Below are 24,512 nucleotides of genomic sequence, written 5' to 3'. Positions count from 1 at the left end.
AGATGGGGGAGCCGAGCACATCAGTGAAAAATGTAAGGCTGAGGCGTTTCCAACAATCTTCAGTCAGAAATGTCGAATAGATGATCCATCTCGGCTTCTTCTTGCCATCCCCAGCATCACAGATGCCTGTCTTCAGCCAATTCGATTCATTACATGTGATATCAAGGAACGACGGAAGGCAGTGGATATTGCAAAGGTTACGGGCCCTGACAACATTCCAGCAATAGTGCTGAGGACCACTGCTCCTTAACCTGCTGCACTCTTACTCAAGCTGTTCCAGTACAGCTACAACACTGGCATCTATCCGGCAATGTGGAAAATTGCCCAGGTATCTTCTGTACGCAAAAAGCAGAGTAAATCCAACCTGGCCATTTACCATCCCATTAGTCTACTCTCCACCATCAGTAAAGTGATGCAAGGTGTCATTAGCAGTACAATCAAGCGGCACTTGCTTCACAATAACCTATTCAGTGATGCTCAGTTTGGGTTCTGCCAGAAGCATTCAGCTCCTGACCTCATTACAGCCTTGGTTCACACATGGACAAAAGAGCTGAACTCAAGAGGTGAGGTGAGAGTGTCTGCCTTTGACATCAAAGGCAGAATTTGACCAGGCAAGGCATCAAGGAGTCCTAGCCAACTGGAGTCATTGGGAATCAGGGGTAAACTCTCCGTGGGTTGGAATAGTACCTAGCACAAAAGAAGATAGTTGTGGTTGCTGGAGGTCAATCATCTCAGCACCAAGACATCACTGCAGGAGTTCTTCAGGGTAGTGTCCTAGGCCCAACCATCTTCAGCTGCTTCATCAATAACCTTCCTTCAATCATAAGGTCAGACGTGGTATGTTCGCTGATGAGTGCACAACATTCAGCACCATTCGTGATTTTTCAGATACTGAAGTGATCCGTGAACAAATAACAACAAGACCTCAACAATATCCAGGCTTGGACTGATAAGTGGCAAGTATCATTTGCACCACACAGTGTCAGGCAATGACCATCTCCAACAATAGCGAAGCTTACCATCTCCCTTTGATATCCAATGGCATTACGATTGCTGAATTGCCCACTATCAACATCCCAGGGATTGTCATTGAGCAGTAAATGAACTATCATAGCCACCTAAATACCATGGCTACAAGAGCAGGGCAGAGGCTAGGAGTCTTGTGGTGAGTAACCCACCTCTTGACTACCCAGATCCTGTTCAACATCTCCAAGGCATAAGTCAGGAGTGCGATGACATACTCTCCATTTGTCTGAATAGCTGCAGCTCCAACAACACTCAAGAAGCTCGACACCATCCAGGACAAAGCAGCCCGCTTGAATGTCACCCCATTCAAAAACGTTCACTCCCTCCACCACTGGCGCGCAATGGCAGCAGTGTATACCAGCTACAAGATGCACTGCAGCAATATCGACTTGAAGCACCTTCCAAACCCACGACCTCTATCACCTGGAGAACAAGGGCAGCAAATGCATGGGAACACCACCACATGCAATTTCCCCTCCAAGGCACCCACCATCCTGGCTTGGAACTATATCACAGTACTTTCACTGTCACTGAGTCAAAATGCTGGAACTCCAATGCGAACAGCACTGTGGGTCTATTACCCCACACAGACTGCAGAAGTTCAAGAAAGTAGCTCACCATCACATTCACAAGGGAAGTTAGGGATGGACAATAAATCCTGGCCCAATCAGCGACGCCCATGAAAGAATAGAAAAAAATTCTGCTGCTGATGATGACCCACAATGCCTCTTGGATGTCTAGTATTGAGCTGCATAGCCAGGAACACCAACCTCCCAAGAATAACTGAAGAAAGAAGATAAAGAGCGACGTGGGTTAAAAGGTACTGTCAATTGCAATGTTCTGCTTGATAATCAATACACATGGAAGGAAGTGATGGTTAATTCTTAAATTGTTCTAAATATTGAGTGTATGTGTACAAAACGAGCAGTTGTTGTTCTACTAGAAATGATACCTAATAGAATAGGTCTTCACCTGAACCAGAGGGGTACCAATAGCCTGGGGGGGAGATTTGCTAGTGCTCTTCGGGGGGTTTAAACTAATTCAGCAGGGGGATGGGAACCTAAATTGTAGTTCCAGTGTGCAGGATGTTGAGAGTAGTGAGGTCAGGGATAAGGTTATATGGACACAAGAGGGCACTGGCAAGCAAGAACTTGGTTTAAAATGTGTCTACTTCAACGCCAGGAGCATCCGGAATAAGGTGGGTGAGCTTGCAGCATGGGTTGGTACCTGGGATCTCGATGTTGTGGCCATTTCAGAGACATGGGTAGAGCAGGGACACGAATGGATGTTGTGGGTTCCGGGATTTAGATATTTCACTAAGAACAGAGAAGATTGTAAAAGGGGGGGGGGGGGCGGGGTGGCATTGTTAATCAAGGAAAGTATTTCAGCGGCAGAAAGGACGTTTGAGGACTCGTCTACTGAGGTAGTCTGGGCCGAGGTTAGAAACAGGAGAGGAGAGGTCATCCTGTTGGGAGTTTTCTATAGACCTCCAAATACTTCCAGAGATGTAGAGGAAAGGACAGCAAAGATGATTCTTGACAGGAGTGAGAGTAACAGGGTAGTGGTTATGGGGGACTTTAACTTTCCAAATATTGACTGGAAATACAATAGTTCGAGTACTTTAGATGGGTCTGTTTTTGTCCAGTGTGTGCAGGAGGGTTTTCTGACACAGGATGTAGACAGGCCAACCAGGGGCGATGCCACATTGGAATTGGTACTGGGTAATGAACCCGGCCAGGTGTTAGATTTAGAAGTTGGTGAGCACTTTGGTGATAGTGATCACAATTCGGTTAGGTTTACCTTAGCGATGGGCAGGGACAGGCATATACAGCAGGGCAAGAATTATTGCTGGGGGAAAGGAAATTATGATGCCATTAGGCAAGATTTAGGATGCGTAGGATGGGGAAAGAAACTGCAGGGGATGGGCACAATCGAAATGTGGAGCTTATTCAAGGAGCAGCTACTGCGTGTCCTTGATAAATATGTACCTGTGAGGCAGGGAGGAAGTTGTCGTGCGAGGGAGCCGTGGTTTACTAAAGAAGTTGAAGAGCTTGTCAAGAGGAAGAAGAAGGCTTATGTTAGGATGAGACGTGAAGGCTCAGTTAGGGCGCTTGAGAGTTACAAGCTAGACAGGAAGGATCTAAGGGGAGAGAAGAAGAGCAAGGAGAAGACACGAGAAGTCATTGGCGGATAGGATCAAAGAAAACCCTAAGGCTTTCTAAAGGTATATCAGGAATAAAAGAATGACTAGAGATAGGTTAGGGCCAATCAAGGATAGTAGTGGGAAGTTGTGTGTGGAATCGGAGGAGATAGGGGAAGTGTTAAATGAATATTTTTCGTCAGTATTTACAGTGGAGAAAGAAAATGTTATCGAGGAGAATACTGAGATTCAGACGACTGGCTAGATGGGATTGAGGTTCACAATTAGGAGGTGTTAGCAATTTTGGAAAGTGTGAAAATAGATAAGTCCCCTGGGCCAGATGGGATTTATCCTAGGATTCACTGGGAAGCCAGGGAGGAGATTGCAGAGCCTTAGTCCTTGATTTTTATGTCGGCATTGTCGACAGGAATAGTGCTGGAAGACTGGAGGAGAGCAAATGTTGTCCCCTTGTTCAAGAAGGGGAGTAGAGACAGCCCTGGTAATTATAGACCTGTGAGCCTTACTTCGGTTGTGGGTAAAATGTTGCAAAAGGTTGTAAGAGATAGGATTTATAATCATCTTGAAAAGAATAAGTTCATTAGAGATAGTCAGCACGGTTTTGTGAAGGGTAGGACGTGCCTCACAAACCTTATTGAGTTTTTCGAGAAGGTGACCAAACAGGTGGATGAGAGTAAAGCCGTGGATGTGGTCTATATGGATTTCAGTAAGGCGTTTGATAAAGTTCCCCATGGTAGGCTATTGTAGAAAATACGGAAGTATGGGATTGAAGGTGAATTAGTGCTTTGGATCAGAAATTGGCTAGCTGAAAGAAGACAGAGGGTGGTGGTTGATGGTAAATGTTCATCCTGGAGTATAGTTTCTAGTGGTGTACCGCAAGGATCTGCTTTGGGGCCACTGCTGTTTGTCATTTTTATAAATGACCTGGATGAGGGTGTAGAAGGGTGGGTTAGTAAAGTTGCGGATGACACGAAGGTCGGTGGAGTTGTGGATAGTGCCGAAGGATGTTGTAGGTTACAGAGGGACATAGATAGGCTGCAGAGCTGGGCTGAGAGATGGCAAATGGAGTTTAATGTGGAAAAGTGTGAGGTGATTCACTTCGGAAGGAGTAACAGGATTGCAGAATACTGGGCTAATGGGAAGATTCTTGGTAGTGTAGATGAGCAGAGAGATCTTGATGTCCAGGTACATAAATCCCTGAAAGTTGCCACCCAGGTTAATAGAGCTGTTAAGAAGGCATATGGTGTGTTATCTTTTATTAGTAGGGGGATCGAGTTTAGGAGCCACGAGGTCATGCTGCAGCTGTACAGAACTCTGGTGCGGCCGCACCTGGAGTATTGCGTGCCGTTCTGGTCACCGCATTATAGGAAGGATGTGGAAGCTTTGGAAAAGGTGCAGAGGAGATTTACTAGGATGTTGCCTGGTATGGAGGGAAGGTCTTACGAGGAAAGGCTGAGGGACTTGAGGTTGTTTTCGTTGGAAAGAAGGAGAAGGAGAGGTGACTTAATAGAGACATATAAGATAATCAGACGGTTAGATAGGGTGGATAGTGAGAGTCTTTTTCCTCGGATGGTGATGGCAAACACGTGGGGACATAGCTGTAAGTTGAGGGGTGATAGATATAGGACAGATGTCAGAGGTAGTTTCTTTACTCAGAGAGTAGTAGGGGCGTGGAACGCCCTGCCTGCAACAGTAGTAGACTCGCCAACTTTAAGGGCATTTAAGTGGTCATTGGATAGACATATGGATGAAAATGGAATAGTGTATATCAGATGGTTTCACAGGTCGGCGCAACATTGAGGGCTGAAGGGCCTGTACTGCACTGTAATGTTCTATGTTCTAGAATCGGGGCTAACTTTACAGTTAATTGCTACGTTAAGCTTGATAACCAATACACAGATGAATAGTGTTACAGTTAAGTGATCAGTTGAATATAACGAATATATTAGCTATTAAGTTTAATTTATTTTTAAATTATCCTTGATATCAAGTACATGGGGAGCACATCTACAAGTAATTGTTAAGTTAGAAATTCTAACTATCATAACGGGAAATAATCTTACAGTTAGATGTTATATTAGGCTTGATAACTGTTAGTAACACAAACTTTGTGATGTTCTGTTGAGTAGTCACAACGTCGGTCGATGATTGCAGTTACAAAATCTTGATTTCTTCCTTCGGCATACAGAGCAATTTGCAAGCGGAACAGATTAGCAGACAAAAAACAACTGACAGTAAAAATGTATTTGTATCTTTTTCCTACCTAAAATTAAAGCTGCTAACCACTATCATAGGAATGAAGAGCTGACGGATTGAAGGAGAGAACAGAAAGTCTAGAGCTGTCCAATGTGTTACTGAGGGTTTCAATGCCTGATGGTCTGTGGCAGGGGTGGAGGCTGGAGATCTTATGGAGGTGGACGTAGGTGTCTTTTCCTGTTGGACATTCGTCATACTGTCCTACTGCTCTGTGGCCTTGGTTGTTCCCTTTAGATTTATAAATTTCTCCATATTTGAACGCTGCCCATTTTGTAGTGCAAATATCTATTTGGAGACCTAGTTATGCGTTTTGCCTGAATGCTGCTCCCGGCACAATTAAATTGAACTCCTGCCAATGGAACAGTTTCCTCTTTCCCTAGTACTGGAGCCAATGCCCCTTGAATTGAAAACTTTGTCTCCCACGCTACTCCTTCTGTAATCTTAGTTCTCTAATCAGCTTTAACCTATGCTATATCTCAGGTAATAATCCAGAGAATGTTATCTCTGACGTTCTATGTTTTAATTTCAACCCTAGTTGCTCAAATTCTCTCAGCAGCAGCCTATTCCTCGTACCACCTGTGTTGTCAGTTCCTATGAGGGTCACAATAACTGTATCCTCTTCCTCCCATTTCAATTTCTTCTCCAGCCATGAGGAGGTGTGCTCAACGCTGGCATCAGGCAGGTAGTACAACTTTTGGAACTGCCGGTACTTGCTGCAAAGAACAGTAGTTATTACTAGATAATTGGACTGCTCCCTATCACTACCATGTTGTTCTTCACTCCCTCACTCTATTGGCAGCCTGTACTACAGAGCCATCTTGAGTTTGTTCACACAGCCTGCAGACCTTGCAAGGCTGCAAGAACATGGTATCTGTTGGTTAAGATCAAAGGTCAATATTGTTCACACGTGGATACGCATGTGAGGTTTTGTATGTTACAGGGCTATATACCAACGGCTGGTACATGGGATTAGGTTAAATAACTTTTTCCTTTACCCACACTGACATGGTGGGCCGAATGGCCTTTTTCCGAGCTGTAAATTTAAATGACTTTATTATTCTATGCTATGCGAGATGTGCCTTCTGTTTTAGCTTGAGGTGCAGCATCACATTGTGTTAATTTATTATTTTGACTGTAATTCATTTTGAGGTGACGGATTAGTTTGAGTTTTGTTGTAGTTTGAGGGATCTATTATTTTTAGTTGCTGTATTAGTTTGAGATGTTTCAGCCAGAAGGTCTGCATTGGTTTAAGTGGCTGTATCTATTGGAGAGGCTGCTTTTATTGGGAGGTTATAATGGTTGGAAGGTCTCTATCTGTTAGAGGGGCTGTACCGGTTGGATGGATTCTATCATTTGAGGGACTACATTGGTTGAAAGCTCTGTATCAGTTGGAGGGCCTGTATCAGAGAAAGGGGATGCATTGCTTGAAGGAGTTTTATCAGTTGTAGGATCTGTGTTGGCTGGAGGAGCTGCATCAGATGGAAGGGCTGTATTGGTTAGAGGAGCTGTATCGGTCAAAGGAGCTGTATCGGTTGCAGGGTCTACATTGGTTGAAGGGTATGAATTGGTTAGAGGGACTGCATTAGTTGGAGGGTTTTTATCTGTGGTAGGGTCTGTGCTGGTTGGAGGGACTGTATTGGTTGGAGGGTCTGTATCGGGTGAAGGGGTGTATTACTTGACGTGTTCTTTTGGGGTTAAAGTTTAAGATGCTGAGATGCTGCAGCAGATTGTGCTGTTGAATTAGTTACTGATGCTGGATTAGTTGAATTCTGCTATGCACTGTCCTAAAGAACCCACTTTAATCACTTAGCTACATGTCCACAGTTAGAGAGTACAGCCACATCTAAGAGGGCAGTAGAGCAGCCCTGAGAGAGACACTCCAACATTTGGAGTGTACTTACTGAATTTCCACAAATAAAAAAGACAGCCACATTCCGTGGTGCAGTGGACAACCCTGAGAGAAACCCTCTCACATTTCGATTTTAATTACTGAATGGTCATAATTTAGTTAAGGACATCAATGAAACAACATGGAATCTAAAGATGTAACTGATGGTATTTGACAGAAGAACCTCATTGTTGAAAGAATACAGCTTCCAAGTTTCATTAATGAATTCATGTGATAAGAATTGCCCAATCCATAGATTTTTCCAATTCAAACTCAGAAATAAATATATTCTATCACATGGGCTAAATCTGATGTCGTAATCTGTTTGCTCAAATAAAAAAAAAGTTTGAACATTGTGGCAATCTCAATATCCCTGGGGAGATCCCACACGCTATAAATTGCAGGCTCTGGAAATGTATGGCTTCAGAGTTTAATAGAGAAAGATTGCCTGCAGCCAGAAGAGACAGATCACTTCAAACAAAAAATGCAAGAAACATTTTACAGTATCACGAAAATATATTATACAACCCTTGCCTTCATTGGTGTACCTGGTAAGTCACTATAACCATTGAAGTTGTGTAAATCTGTGTGTGAGCTGGTCTCTGGTTTTACTCTGCAACTGATAATGATACATGGTGATCTAGTGGTCACCAATATACAGGCACACGATCAGTAATATAATTTTCTTATGCCAAATATTCTGAATTATCTCCGTGCTTTTGTTCTATTCCCCCAACTGATAATAAACCTCCATTTCTAACAGGCAGGCTCTCAGATTTACCAAGCCATTGCAATTTGTGAAATTTCATGTAATGTTGAATAAGACCTTCGTGAAAGCAACTCTCTGAGTGAAGGTATTACTGGGAGTTTCGGTTAGAGTAAAATCAAAAGTCTGAGTCACAACCAAAGTGGAATAACTGACCCCAGTGACCATGTATTACTGTGAGTATCTTTCACTGTAGTATTATACTGAGTGTGAGTCACTAAATTGAGTGGAACACCTGATCACAGTGGCCATGTATTACTGTGAGTATCTTTCACTGTAGAATTGTAATGAGAGTGGATCACTAACCGGAGTGGAACACCTGATCCTATTGTCCATGTATTACTGGGAGTATTTGTCAATGTAGAATTGTGTTGAGTGTAATTGTCCAAACCAGTTCCGTTTTGAAATCATTATTTCAAGGGACTGATCTCTCCATTCCATGGAGTTGGCTCTGTTATTTAAGAATCGACTTGATTGCAAAGTGAAATATATTTTCTGATGTTTGGTAATAAGTGTATAAATTGAAATGTATTGAAGTGTACTGATATTGCTCTGTTTCCTATTTAACTGCTCCAGTAGAAAGTGATATTTTCTACATACTGATGGTTAAACAGAAGGACTGCATTGTTACAGCATTTCAATCCTCTTTATCATGACTTACAGGAACTATAAACACTTCAGTTTTTTTGAGTTGAGAATCTGGGCCACTACTGGTGAACTTTACCCTCTGTGTAGTACAAAGGATGAACATTGGGCAGTGTTTATTGAATCGTCCACTTCTGTAACTGATTAAGATTTTGTTCATATCTATGATTCGGAATCTTTACATATGCAACCTGTACCAATTTCCGCCCTTAGCTCAATGAGATGTGTTACTGTGAGGAGAGACATCAAGAACTGAGAAACATACATTTCAGTTTTTAATTATACAAAATGAGACATGGGCAATATAATAATATCAGCACACTGTTAGTGGTAAAATAAATATCACTGTTCTTTCAGTTCTGGTATCATCCTGGTTAAAATAATTACACCTTCTCCAGTGCATCAACATTCTTTTTGTAATGTGAAGAACAGAACTGTACACAGTACATTAAGTGTTGTGTAACCAAGATTTTAAAAACAGTTTACTGCTTTATCCATTCCATTTCTATAGAAATGAACTCCAGCACTTTGTTTGTATTTGTGGCCCCGTTAACCTGTCTTTCCACTTGAAATGATTTGTGAATAATTGCCCCTGAATCCCTCTTCCGCTTGGCCCTGTTCAGAAATTGATATTCCAAGGAGTACTTGGGAAGCTTATTCTTCTTACCAAAATTCAGGCAATCGCACATATATATACTGAAATTCATTGTCATTTGACTGCCCAGTGTGCCAGTTTATTAATTATTATCAATAATGTCCTCAGATATTTTGTTGAATTCTTCGTCTGTATTAACTGTACTCTCAATGTGGATTTGTCTGCAAATTTTGAAATTGTTCTTCTTCTTCCCGGTACCATATTGTTTATGTTAATGATGAACGAAGAGTTCACAGTGCTCATCCTTGTGGAACACCACTTCCCACCTTCTGCCAAACTGAAGAAATACCTTTAACCCCTACTCCGTGTTTTCTGTTTTCGTCGCCAGCTTGATATCCATTCTGCTGCTTGTCCCCTAACTCCACTTGCTCTGAGATTAGTCATGAGTCTGCTGTGTAGCACCTTATCGAAGGCTTTCAGAAAATCAGTATCTATTACATCTACTCTATTAGTCTGAACTACTATTTCTGGTATTATTCAAAGTATTCTCCAAAGTTGGTCAAGTATGAGCTTCCTTTTGGAACATGTGCTGACTACTCTTTATTGTATTCTGTGTTCCCGGATGTTTTTGTGTTGCATCTCTGAATAAGGATTGCATTACCTTTCCGACCACTGAAATGATGCTAACTGGCCTATTGTTCCTTGGAGTCGTTGCATCTTCTGTTTTAAATAAATGAATCAAATTAGCCATCCATCAGTTTCTGGCACAATTCCCTATTCTGATAATAATTAATGAACAAATAATCTTTATCGCTTGTTCGTATGTATGGATGCAATTCATCCAAATCAGAGAGTTTACGTTCTCGTTCATTACTTCATCAAATATTCTCTTCCCCCCTTTCTATCTTAAATGTCTTGAAACTGTTTTGTTGAATGTATTCATTATTACTCGACAGTTTCGTTCCTCCTCTCAGAGATTTATTTCCTTTCTTCAGTCTCTGAATCCACATCCACTGGGTCATTCTGTCTCGACTGTTCTAGAACACATGAGAATTCCCTCCTTCTGATCTCGGAGCTGCGATCCAGAATTCCATTTATATTTCTGTCTAGGTCAGTCTGCCCCTGCCTGATCCACATTTTAGTAAACCCGAGCTATTCTTAAACTCACAGTTGATGGGATGTGGCCTGTAAGACACCATGAGGCTGTTTCCCAGCCAATTTCCCTCCATCATCTCCAGCTGGTACTTTCTGAGGGTCGCATTTGAAATGGATTTCTTTTGTTTGATTCTCTCGCCATTCTCATTGGCTCTCCTCTTTTCCTCTGATCTGGAATGTAAACCCTCACAAGTTCCTAATCCTGACCCCTGTGCAAGGACCTTGTTCTAAAGTATAGGTGTGATAACCTCGAGTGCAAACAATGAGATATTTCACACCGAAATGATGTCGCTATGGGAGCCCATTTGGGTCCTAGTTATGCAGCATCTTTTTTAGGATATATGGACCATTTCTTGTTTCAATCCAACTCTGGTCTCCGCATTCACATATTTTTTCTGATACTTTGATGATTGTTCTGGTGGCATTTCCTTCTTTTGCCTTGAACACGAAAATGTAATAAACATTGCTTCTCAATCCTACCCCTCCCTTGCCTTCACATGGTGCGACTCTGACACTTCCCTTCCCTTCCTCGACTTCTCTACGGCCAGTTCAGGGGACTGGCTGTCCACCAATATCTACTAGAATTCCACTGTCTCCCACTGCTACGTTGATAATGCTTCCTCCCTCCCCATTTTGGGAAAGATTCTGTTCCATTCTCACTGATTTTCAACCTTTGTTCTATCTGTTCCAACGTTGCTACCTTTCACATCAGTGCTTGAAATGACTTCATTATTCCTCAGCCGAGGATTCTCCTCCACTATGGTTAACAGGGCCCTCGACCACGTCCATCTCATTTCCCACATTGCCACCTTCACCTCTTCCCATTCCTTCCTGAACCACAAAAAGATTCCCCATGTCCTCACATTCCACCTGAACAGCCTCCACATGCAAAGCGGCATCCTCCAACGTTTCCAGCTAAGGCCACCACCAAATAATTCCTCCCCTCCCATCACCCACACCTCGTGTCACCCTGGTCCTCACCTCCAACACTCCCTTCCCCCAGCACCTTCCTATGCAGGCGCCAGAGATACCTCTTTCCCCTCCTTCCTTCTCAGTGTTGAGTGCCTCAAACTCTCCTTCCTGTTGACACAGAAATTGACTTGTACTTCTTGCAATTTAGTAACTGTAATTGAAGTCTATTCTGTGTGGGAGAGGACCAAACACCGATTTGGTGATTACTTTGCTAAGCACCTCCATTCAGTCTGCAAGCATGACCTTTGTATGTTCTGTGGGTTATAACAGGGAAACCCAGTCGGCCAGAGTTAAACAGGTGAAACAGATTAAATCAGAGACTTCTAGTCTCATTAAAATATTTAACTTGCCAACCCACCTCCTGGGTGCGATAGTCTGCCTGCCTCCTGTCCCAACTCCACTGAATCTAGAAGTGGGAGCATTGTTGGTTGAGGGTTGAAAATTTTAATTTTAACCTCTTACTCACCCACAAATCCACCTGTTTTTTGTGCTAAAACCCTGTCCCTACTGTTTGGATTGGACATGGAGAATGTTTGATCAGAATTTTCCATCTCTTTTCCTTTCTCTGTCTTCAGTTAATTTACTGGAAACTGTGATCTGATGCTGGAGGAAGTGCGGCCTCCCCCCCTGCACCACTCTCTACCTGGTGGAAATGGCAACTACGGATCTACTGGTCATTACCACTCAGGTCATACTATGGCAGATCAGTTTTTATTATTTCCAGGATATTTCTTGAATATCAGGCCTGTGTGTAGTGTTATTACAGTCCTGACTCGTGCAGCCACAGATTGTTCTGTCTGGTTCACTGTCACTTTCTCCTTTGATCTATTTGTGGCCATTTGTTCCCAGAAGCAGTAAGTCCTGTTCATCCATCTTGCTGACGTTCACAAACCTACATTGGCTCTCCATGTGTTAGCAACTAATTCTAAAATTGTCATCTTTGTGTTTGAATCCCTCCATGAGCCCACACCCTCCCTACCTCAGCAACCTCCTCCATGCCTGCAAATCTCTGTAACCTCCACCATCCCCTTCAACATTCACTCTCTCTGTCACCTTATTCAGTCCCTACAATCCTCCCTATCTCTGTAACCAACTCCTGCTCTTACAACAGTCCCTAACTCTGTAACTTCCTCCAGCCTCTACAAACCTCCCGATCTCTGTAACCTTTTCCAACCCGACAGTCCTGTGAGCTCTCTGTATACGTCCAATTCCAGCCTCTTACACATGAGCACCACCAACGCCCCCACCCCCACGATCTAATTGCAATATTCCACCATTGGCCTTCAGATGTCTGGATTCTAAGATTTGGAAGCCAGAAGTGCGTAGGAATAGTCTAGAGATAAAAGCAAATGGACGAGTGAGCTTTCAGCAGCAAATGAGCTGAGGTAGAAGAGGTGCACTGCCAGTTCCGTGTGCTGGGCTAAGTGAAAATCACCAGGCCAGTACCAAGGTCTGGGTTGCTTTCCATATTCTGAGTTCCATTAATATCTCCTTCTCCGTTTGCAGGAGCTGGGTTGCTTTCCATATACTTGGATAAAGTAATATGACCTGTTCAGTTTCAGGAATCCGGGTTGCTTTCCCTGTACTGGGTTAGGCGATTATCATTTGGTCAGTTTTAGAAAGATTAAGGCACAGAAAGTGGCCAATTGGTCCATCGTGTCTGTGCCAGCCGAAAAAAAAATCCACCTATTCTAATCCCTTCCAGTATTTGGTCCGGAGCTCATCAGGTTATGGCACTTCAGGTGCATATCCAGACTTCTTTTGAATAAGTCGTGTGTTTGTTCCTCAATTATCCTTTCAGGCAGTGAGGTCCAGATCCCAGCACCCTCTGGGTGAAAAGGTTATTCCTCATCTCCCCTCTAATTTTTCTACCTATCACTTTACTATGCCCTCTCATCACTGACCTCTCTGTTGAGGTGAATAGACCATTCACCTCCACTCTATTCAGCCTCAAAATTTTGTACATTTCAATCAGGCCTGCCCTCAACCTTCTCTGTTCCAAGCAGAACAATGCCAGCCTATCCAATCTTTCCTCATAGTTGCATTTTCCAGTCCTGGCAACATCCTCTTAGATCTCCTCTTTACGCTCTCTCGTGAAATTACCTCCTTTCTCGAAAGCAGTCACCAAAGCTGCACACGGTACGTAAGTTGTGGCCTAAACTATAAGGTACACAGTTCCAGCGTAACCGCTTATATTCTACACCTCGGCTAATAAAGGAAGTGATTCTATATGCCTTCTTAACCACCTTATCGACCTATGCTGCTACTTTTAGGGATCTGTATACATTCACTCCAAGGTCCCTCATTCCTCTACACTTCTCAGTATTTTCCCATTAATCGTGTATTCTTTTGCCTTTTGCCTTGTTTGACCTTCCCAAATGCATCACCTCACAATTTTCTAAGTTAAGTTCCATTTGCCAATTTTCTGCCCAGCTGATCAGACCTGATAGCCTACAGCTATCCTACTCGGAATCTACCACATGGTCAATCTTTGTGTCGTCTGCAAATCTCTTGATCATGCCCCCTTCATTTACATCCAAATCATTTTGTTCCTTAGTTCGATCCATATGGCTTCATTTGATGTACCACCCAACATATCATCCCTCCCCACAGCTGTAATAGTTTCCTTGACCAAAATTGCCACTCCCCTCCCTTTCGTATCTCCCTCCCTATCACGTCTGAAAACCCTGTAACCAGGAACATTGAGCTGCCACTCCTGTACCTCCTTAAGCCATGTTTCTGTAATAGCTATGAGATCATACTGTCACGTGTCTATCTGTGCCTTCAGCTCATCTGCTTTATTTTCTGTACTTCTTGCATTGAAATAGATACGCTTGAGCACTGCCAAACACTTTTCTTTAAATTTTCTAACCTTTGTTTCCTCTGTCTTCCAGATTCATCGATTTATTTTCTGCTATCCATTTTAATTTCTGATGCTTTCCCAACTGAGTCTACCCTCAGCTCTCCATCCCCTGCCAAACTAGTGTAAATCTACCCCCGCCCCCACACCCCCCATAGCACCAACAAAATGTCCCACAAGGAACTCAGTACCGACTCTGTTCAGGTGCAACCCCTCCAGATTTTTTAGGTCCCCTGTCTGCCAAAGCGAGTCGCAATGTCTCAGGAATCTAAAGCCCTCCTTATTGCACCATCTTTTCAACCACGCATTCATCTGCCTTATCCTTCTATTTCTATACTCACTTACACGTGGCACTGGGAGTAATCAGTAGATGACTACTTTTGGGGTCTTACTTGCTAACTTCCTACCTAGCTCCCTAAATTATGATGCATGACCACTTCCCCCTTTCTACCTATGTCGTTGGTTCTGATGTGGACCACAACCTCTGGTGGTTCACCCTCCCCGTTCAGGATTCTCTGCAGCCGCTCAGTGACATGCTTGACCCTGGCACCAGGGAGGAAACACACCATCCTGGGTCCATGTCTGCGGCAGCCGAAACGCCTGTCTGTTCTCCTGACTATTAATCACCTATCACTATGGATCTTCCAGTGTTCTCTGTACCGCACTGTGCAGCTGAGCCACCCGTGAAGCCATGTAATTGGCTCTGGTTGCACTCCTCAGGTAAAGCATGACTGTCCTCAGCATTCAAGAGTTAATACCTGATGGAGCGTGAGATGCACTCACGGCACGACCTGCCTGATGCTTTTTGACTGCCTGGTGGTCGCCCATTCCCTCTCTTCCTCCATATTCTTAAACTGTGGGGTAGCCACATCTATAAACATGCTATTCACGTAGTTCTCATTCTCACGAATGCACCACAGTGTCGCCAGCTGCCGCTCAAGTTCCAAAACCCAGAGCTCAAGCTGCTGAAATAGGCAACACTTCCTCCATAAATGGTTCTCCAGGATAGGGGAGGCATCCTTGAGCTCCCACAAAGCACAGGAGGTGTATTTCCCAAGTTGAAGTACACTGCCATTCCTTATCTATTAGTTGACAGTTTTCTACTGTTAAAAAAAAACTTACCAACTCTACAACACCTTAGAATTATTAATAAAACCTTACTAGTACTGATAAATCCTACTAAAAATCAATACAGTTCACTCGTTAAAGTATACCATATTCAATAAAAACACTCACCAGCTACTCACTTGTTCCCTATTATTAATACTTAATTTATACTCTTTTGTAGCCTGCTAGTTGTTGAGACGCTATAACCCAGCTATTTATACACGCACTCTAACTTTCGTGTACTAACCGAGCTATTTACTGATACTCCCGAACAGAGTTACTCACCAACCAATCACCTTGCAGCTTTCCTTTGATGTCACTGTTCACTTTGTTTTCAAACTCTGGCTTGCCTGGACTCCTGCTCACTCCACTTTCTCTGTTTCCCGCTCTCTGAGTTTCTGGTGACTTGGCTAGTTGATAAGTGTTTCGTTCGTTGATGGTCACTTGATCAGTTCCTAAATGCTTTGTTAGTTCACCTGTTCTTGGTTAGATTATCGTTACTTGGTATCTTCCTGGGTGATGAATTAATTTATGTGTATTGGGTTAGGTGATTGCCACTTGGTCAGTGTGTTTGCTGTGGATCAGTTTATAAGTGTTGAGTTTGGTGATTGTCACTTCGTCAGTTTCTTTATGATGCATCAGTTTAAGTATTTTGGGTTCGATATCGGTGGCTTGTTCAGTTTCCAGTTGATTAGACTGTTTATTTCTGCTGGATTATTGAATGGTCACACATGGTCAGTTTGCGGAAATGGATCTGCTTCCTGTTGTAGGGCTAGGTCATGGATACCTAGTCATTTTATTCAGGCTCAGAAACTTAGCTTGCGCTGAGTTAGAGCTCATCACTTTCTCAGTTTCTGGATGTTTGGTTAGTGAATGCGTGATGGTTTAAGTGATTGTCACTTCGTCAGGTACTGGCTGATGGATCAGTATTCATGCAGCGCATTGAACTGGGTGTGACTTTATAACCCATGTGTCTGACTGTATTCTCTGTCTCTGCTCCTCCATCCATGTGTGCTTAACCCTGTCCCTGTGTATCTGACTGTGTATCCATGCCCGCCTTCCACTTGTATTCCTGTCTGCATGACTCTGCATCCCTGTGTGTCAGTTTCTGCATTCCTAGGTATCTGAAATTTGCATATAATTTTACTGAATCTTTACCCCATATGTATGACTTTGTACTTATATGTATGTCTCTGTATCTATGAGTATCTCTTCCATGCCAATGTCAGTCTCTATCTGTGAGTGATTGCCTCTGTCAAGCTTTGTGTCAGGATACTCAATATGTTGTGCCTACTGTGCATCATGTGTACCTGACTCTGTATCCCGTTTATCTGAATCTGGATCCCAATCTGTCTGACTCTGTTTCGCTATGTGTCTGACGTTTTAGCCTAGTACGTCTGAAGCTTTATCTCAAGAGTCTGACACTGTCTCTGAGTTTCTGACTCCGTGCACTGATGTAGGTGACTCTGCATCCAGCATAGCTGACTCTGTACCCAGTGCGCCTGACTGTATCTCAGTGTGTTTGACTCTGTGTCCCAGTGAGCCTGACTCTCTCTCTCTTTGTGCCTGACTCTTGTTGTACCTGTCTATGTGACTCTATCGCTATGTGTCTGTCTTTGTATCATGGTACATCTGATTGTGTATTCACCTGTCAATGACACTGTCTCTCAGTATTTCTGACTATTTATTCATGCGTGTCTGCGTCAGCAGCCCAGCCAGTCTATTTAATGCCTTGAGCCGGACGCGGTAGCCCTAGATTTGTAACCAAGTAGGTCTGACACTGTATCCCTGTGTGTCTGACTAAGTGTGTTGATGTATCTGCCTCTGTATTCCAGTGTGCATTACTTTGTATTCGAGTGCCGCTTACCCTCTATCCCAGTGCATTTAACCGTGTATTTATGTGCATAACTCGATCTCTATGTGTCTGATTCTGTATGCCCGAGCAGCTGACCCTGCATCTCTGTGCTGTTAGGATCGAGACAGGAGGAGTGCACTGCCTTTTCTAGTTCCATTGGTCCACAGGTCAAAACGTACCGATGTGGTCTCTGCTCTTTATCCCAGAATAAAATACACCAATTAGGTTTACTTCATCAACAACAAAATTATCAGTTTATTATAAAATAAGACTTAACCAGTTACGAAGCAAAGCATAAACACACAGATTGAAATATGAAAATTCCCTTTTAAATTCCCCAAACACAAACTCACACACACACTTACAAAATACAAAGATTCTGCCTGAAGAGGTCTGTTACAGAAAATAATACTTCGGCCAAATACTTTGACCAAATACTTGCTAATTCATTGTGCATATACTGCTGTCCCTGGGTTCTTTCTAAAGCAGTTCCTTTCAGGCAACTTTGACAACCAGTTTGGCAGGCTTTCCGGGAGAAATGCAGCATCTTTTTCTCTATTTCTTGCACTTGATTTTCAGAAAGATCTCAAAGAGATGGAAGAGGTGAACGGATAGCGGCAGCTCTCCTGGCAGCTTTTCTACAAGTGTCTTCAGAACAGTTCACACGCCAAAACACAGTCCAAACCTAAACAAATAAAAAAGAATGTCTAAAGAGTCAAGCCCCCAACTCCTATTAATCTTGAACTGTCACTTCGCTGTAAAATATCTTCCCCAGGTCACCAAGTTTTCTGTTGTTTATTGCTCAAAGCACATGGCTTCTTGTAAGGCTGTTTCTAAACAACATACCAGCGTCCTTTCACTGAATGGTCAACAACAAGGGGTGGTGATGGCGAAGTGCTGTTGTCACTGGATTAGTAATCCAGATACCCAGATTATAACTCTGAGGTCATGGGTTCGAATCCCACCGCGGCAGAAGGTGGTACTTGAATTCAAATCATAAATCAGGAATTAAAAAGCTAGTCATGAAACCACTGCCAATTGTTGTAAAACCCATCTGGTTCACTAATGTCCTTCAGGGAAAGAAATCTTCTGCCCTCACCTGGTATAGCCTACATGTGTCTCCAGATCCACAGCAATGTGGATGCCTCTTAACAGCCTCCGAAATGGCCTAGAAAGACATTCAGTTGTATCTAACCGCTATGAAGTCAATAAGGAATGAAACTGGATGGAACACCCAGCATCGACTTCATCACTGGAAAGGACAATGGCAAACTCAGCAATGACAATGGCAAACTCGACCCTACCAGCAAAGTCCTGCTCACCAAAATGTGGAAGTGAGGTGAGAGTTACTATCCTTGACATCAAGGCAACATTTCATCGAAAATGTCATCAAGGAGCCAGAGCTAAAATGGAGTCAATGGGAATCAAGGAGAATACTCTCAGCTGGTTGGAGCATATCCAGCACAAATGAAGATGGTTGTAGCTGTTGGAAGCCAATCATTTCCGTTCCAGGATATCACTGAAGGAGTTGCTCAGGGTCGTGTCCTCGGCCCAACTATCTTCAGCTGCTTCATCAATAACCTTCCTTCAGTCATAAGGTCAGAAGTGGGGATGTTCGCTGATGATTGCACAATGTTCAGCACCATTCACCACTCCTCAGATATTGAAGCAGCCCGTGTCCATATGCAGCGAGACCTTGGCTTGGGCTGATATGTTGCAAATAACATTCATGCCAGACAAGTGCCACGCAATGATCATCTCAAACAAGAGAGTATCTAACCCTCTCCCCTGGATGTTCAATGACATTACCATCGCCAAACCCCCACTCTCAACATCCTGGGGGTCACTATTGAACAGAAACCGAACTGGACCAGACACATAAATGCTATGGCTACAAGAGCAGGTCAGTGACTGGGAATTAATTGGCGAGTAACTCACCTCCTGTCTCCCCAATGCCCGTCAATCATCTGCAAGGCACAAGTCATGAGTGTGATGGAATACTCTTTACTTTTCTGGATGGATGCAACTCCAACAACACTCAAGAAGGTCGACACCGTCCAGGATAAAGCAGTCCACTTGGTTTTCACCACATCCACCACCTTCACCAGTCACTCGCTCCACTACAGGCATTTGCAAGAGTGTGTACCATCTAAAAGATGCACTGCAGAACTCAGCAAGACTCATTTAACAACACCTCACAAATCCGCAACTTCTACCACCTAAAAGGACAAGAGCAGAAGATGCATGGGGAAACCACCAGTGTGAGTTTCCATCCACGCCACACACCATACTGACTTGGAACTATATCGCCGTTCCTTTACTGTTGCTGAGTCAAAATCCTGGAACTCCCTTCCCAATAGTACACCACAAGGACTGTTGCGGTTCAAGAAGGCAGCTCACCACCATCTTCTCAAGTGCAATTAGGAATGGGCAATAAATTCTGGCCTAACCAGCGACACCCACGTCCTCCAGATGAATAAAAGAAAAAATTTGCATCAGAATTTTAGCTAGTTCAACTAAACTACCATCAGGATTGCCTTTTCCTTCTTCCAATTTCAAATGTTGAGCCATTACCTCAATCATGTCTGCTTTCTTAGACCCTGATTTTAGCTCCAACATCAACATTTCCGTCAATTTCTTTCACCTATCCTTGGTTAAATTTGTGAAACAACACAGGGATAAATGTTCCTTCCCCAGCAAGGTCGAGGCAACTGCCAAATACATTGTGTTTGTGAAAACTTTAATGCACAAAAAATGTGGTTTTTAACATTTCTTCTATTCAACTATTGTTACCCCACTCACAATGGAATGTCGTCGGCTTTGGGTTGTCCAGCACAGAGCCGCCAACTATATGTTATAACCAGGGCGGGAGGAGTGCAGTGCCTTTTCTAATTCCACTTCTCCACAGGTTAAAACATATATGTCGATTTTTACCCAGTTACTGATATGGTCAATCATTTGCACTACTCTTTATCGCTGAATAAAATACACCAACCAGGTTTCTTTAATAAACAACAAAATTATCTGTTTATTGCAAAGCAAGGCTTATCCAGTCATGAAGCAAAGCATTCACACATAGATTGAAATGTGAAAGTTCTTTTTTATTTCCCTGAACCCCTCACACACACAGGTACACCTGTTAACTGAGAAATAAAGACATTTTCTGTGCAGGTCTCTTGTACAAGAAATAATCTTTGGCCAAATACCTGCTAATTCTTGAAGAAACAAAGAAAAGATATGGAAGGATGTCAGGTATTCCTTTTGGTCTGGCGTCAGGATGTACTGGGACTAATCAGTAGATTCATGTCTGGAGCAGTTCATTCTGGAGAGTTCTAGAAGTAGTCTCGTAGTCTTTCCAGGAGAACTGTGGCATCAGGGGTTTCAATTATCCCACTGTGGATCCACAGATTTTTGAAGAGTTAGAGAAAGATGAACTTGCTTCTTATCTGTTCAGCAGACAGATTTCCAACTGCCTTCAAGCACTGTCCACAACGCCACTGAATGAAACATATCACAGAAGAAAAATCCCAAACAGCAAGACAGAACTTCCTGACCACTCTAAATCTTGGCACGTCACTTCTTGGTAAACCTCTCTCCCAAAATTACTAAGCTTTCTGTTGTTTATTGAACTTAAGGCATGAAATATCCAGTAAAAAGGTTTGTTTTCAAACAAGTGACCTTTGTTTAAAAAAAATCAATGGAGTCTTTTCAGTTTTCCCAAATAAACAAATGTCCAAAATTCTAACACAGGAATCCTCAAAAAAAATAGATAAACTTTCATAACAACAGAATAATGCTCCCTCCACACTGTACCATCAACCACTTTTGGGGCAGGGACAGAAATTTAAAAAACGGTTACATGCAGAGTTAAGCTCCCTCTACGCTGTCTCCATCAAAAAAGGGGAAAGATGGTCTTATTGTGACTCTCTCTCTCTCCCTCTCTCTCTCTCTATTTCCTGCTCCAGCGGAAATTAGAGTCAAAGAGTCATGGAGTTATCCAGCACAGAAGCTGGCCCTTCGGCCCATCGTGTCCGTGTCGGGCATCAAGCACCTATCTATTTTAATCCCATTTTCCAGCACGTGGCGCGTAGCCTTGTGGGCTATGATGTTTCAAATGCCCATCTAAAGACATTTTAAATGTTGTGAGAGTTCCTGCCTCTACCACCCCTCAGGTAGTGTGTTCCAGATTCCAGCCACCCTTTGTGTGAAAACTGCTTTCGTCAAATCTCCTCTAAACCTCCTGTCCTTTACCTTAAATTTTTCACCCTAGTTATTGACACCTCCGCTAAGGGAAAAAAGTTTCTTCCTATCTATCATATCTATGCCCCTCATAATTTTGTATATGACTCAATCAGGTCCTCGCTCTGCCTTCCCTGCTCTAAAGAAAACAACGCTAGCCGATCCAGTCTCTCTTCATAGCTGAAATACTCCAAACCAGGCAACATCCTGGTGAATATCCTCTGCACTGTCTCCAGTGTGATCAAATCCTTCCGACAGTTTGGCGACCAGAACTGTACACAGTACTACAGCTCTGGCCCAACTAGCATTTTATACAGCTCCATCATAACCTCTCCTCTCTTATATTCTAAGCCTCGGCTAATAAAGGCAAGTATCCCATATGCCTTCATAACCACCTTAACTACCTGTGCTGCTGCATTTAGTGATGTATGGAAAAGTACACCAAGGTCCCTCTGACTCGCTGTTCTTCCTAGGGTCCCACCATCCATTGTATATTTCCTTGAATTGTTAGTCCTATCAAAATGTATTACCTCACACTTCTCAAGATTAAATTCCATTTGCCACTGCTCCGCCCATCTTACCAGCCCATCTATTTTGTATGTAATCTAAGGCTTTCCTCCTCACTATTTATGACACCACAAATTATTGTGTCATCTGTGAACTTATAAATCATACCTCCTATATTCACGTCGAAAGCATTAATGTACACTACAAACAGTAAGGGTCCCAGCACTGTTCCTTGCACACACCATTGTTCACAGGCTTCCAATCAAAAAAAAAACCTCGACTGTCACCCTCTGCCTCCTGCCACGAAGCCAATTTTGGATCCAATTTGCCAAATTGCCCTGGTTCCCATGGACTCATACATTCATAACCAATCTCCATGCGTGCCCTTAGCAAAAGCCTTACTGAAGTCCATGTAAACTACGTCAACCACTTTACCCTCATCTGCACACTAATCACCTCCTCGAAAAATTCAATCAAATTTGTTAGACATGATATCCCCCTGACAAAACCTTGCTGACCATTCTTGATTAATTCCAACCTCTCCAGATGGAGATTAGTCCTGTCCCTCAGAATTATTTCCAATCGTTTCCCAACCACTGATGTTGGACTCACTGGCCTGCAATTGCCACGTTTATACCTACTACCCTTCTTGAATAACAGTACCACAATCGCTGCCCTCCAGTCCTCTAGCACCTATCCTGTGGCCAGAGAGGATTTGAAACTTTGTGTCAGAGCCCCTGCAATCTCCTCCCTTGCCTTACAAAGCAGCTTGGGATAAATTTCATCTGGGAATGGGGATTTATCCACTTTTCAGCCCGCTAAAACCGCTAATACCTCCTCCCTTTCAATGCTAATTGGTTCAAATATATCACAACTCCCCTCCCTGATCTCTATACCTACATCGTCCTTCACCAAAATGAACACAGATGAAAAGTAATAATTTAAAACCTCACCTACGTCCTCTGGCTCCACACACAGGTTGTCACTTTGATCCCTAATGGGCCCTACTCTTTCCCTGGTTATCCAGTTGCCTTTAAGATACTTATAAAACGCTTTGAGATTTTTCTTTATCTTGTCCACCATTGTTTTATCATGACCCCTCTTTGCTCTCCTAATTTCTTTTTTGAGTACCTCCCCCCAACACACGCACACTTCCTATACTCCTCTAGGGCCTCCACAGTTATTCGCCAGCAGAATCTGTCATTAGCCTCCTTTCTTTTCCTTATCCAATCCTCTATACTCCTTGAAATCCAGCATTCCCTGGACATGTTGGTCATACCCTCCAACTTTACAGGAACATATAGACTCTGATTTCTCACTATTTTCTTTTTGAATGACTCCCACTGGTTTGATGTAGATTTCGCTACAAGTAGCTGCTGCAAGTCGACTTTGGCCCGATCCTGTTTTCTCATATTGAATTCGGCCTCCCCCAATTCAATACCTTTATTTCCGGTCCATCTTTGTCCTTTTCACTAATTACCTTAAATCTTACAGCACGATGGTCACTAGCCTTTTTTAATTCATTCATGGGATGTGGGCTTCACTGGCTATGCCATTTATTGCCCATCCCTCATTGCCCTTAAGAAGGTGGTGGTGAGCTCCCTTCTTCAACTGCTATAGTCCATGTGAGGTAGGTACACCCACAGTGCTGTTATGAAGGGAGTTCCAGGATATTGACCCAGCGACAGTGAAGGAACGGCGATATAGTTCCAAGTCAGGATGCTGTGTGACTTGGAAGGGAACTTGCAGGTGGTGATGTTCTCATGCATCAGCTGTTCTTGTGCTTCGAAGTGGTCGAGGTTGCGAGTTTGGAAGATCCTGTCTAAGTGGCCTTGGTGCGTTGCTGCAATGTATCTTGTAGATGGTACACACTGCTGCCACTGTGCGTCGGTGGTGGAGGGAGTGAATATTAGTGGATGATGCGCGAAGCAAGGAGGCTGCTTGGTTCTGGATGGTGTCGAGCATCTTGAGTGATGTTGGAGCTGCACCCATCCAGGCAAGTGGAGAGTATTCTGTCACACTCCTCACTTGTGCCTTGTAGATTATGGACAGGCTTTGGGAATCAGGAAGTGAGTTAGTCGCCACAGGATTCCTAGCCTCCGACCTGCTCTTGTCGTCACTGTATTTATATGGCTACTCCAGTTCAGTTTATGGTCAATGGTAGCCCCTACGATACTGATGGTGGGGTTTCAGCGATGGCAATGCCATTGAATGCCAAGGGGAAATGGTTAGATTTTCTCTTGTTGGAGATGTTCATTGCCTGTCAATTGTGTGGCACGAAGTTTACTTGCCACTTATCAGCCTGGATATTGTCCAGGTCTTGCTGCATTTCTACACGGACTGCGCCAGTATTGGAGGAGTCATGAATGATGCTGAACATTGTGCAATCATTAGCAAACATCCCCAGTTCTGACCTTATGATTGAAGGAAGGTCACTGATGAAGCAGCTGAAGATGGCTGTGCCTAGGATACTACCCTGAGGA

At 43.3% G+C, this 24,512-nt stretch overlaps 1 protein-coding gene across 1 annotated transcript in view; it reads right to left on the bottom strand.

The window, feature by feature from the left end:
* LOC137361448 (thyrotropin-releasing hormone receptor-like) overlaps positions 1 to 24,512 on the bottom strand; it is a 76,897-nt gene that overhangs the window by 18,088 nt on the left and 34,297 nt on the right. Inside the window, exon 3 of the mRNA XM_068026310.1 lies at positions 6,014 to 6,153. Coding sequence (XP_067882411.1) covers positions 6,014 to 6,153 — 140 coding nt within the window. The remainder of the gene's footprint in view (positions 1 to 6,013; positions 6,154 to 24,512) is intronic.

Source organism: Heterodontus francisci, unplaced genomic scaffold, assembly GCF_036365525.1.
Source record: "Heterodontus francisci isolate sHetFra1 unplaced genomic scaffold, sHetFra1.hap1 HAP1_SCAFFOLD_106, whole genome shotgun sequence".
Taxonomy (NCBI): Eukaryota; Metazoa; Chordata; class Chondrichthyes; order Heterodontiformes; family Heterodontidae; genus Heterodontus; species Heterodontus francisci.
The sequence above is the reverse complement of the archived record's forward strand: the minus strand, read 5'-3'. Positions and strand labels throughout refer to the sequence as shown.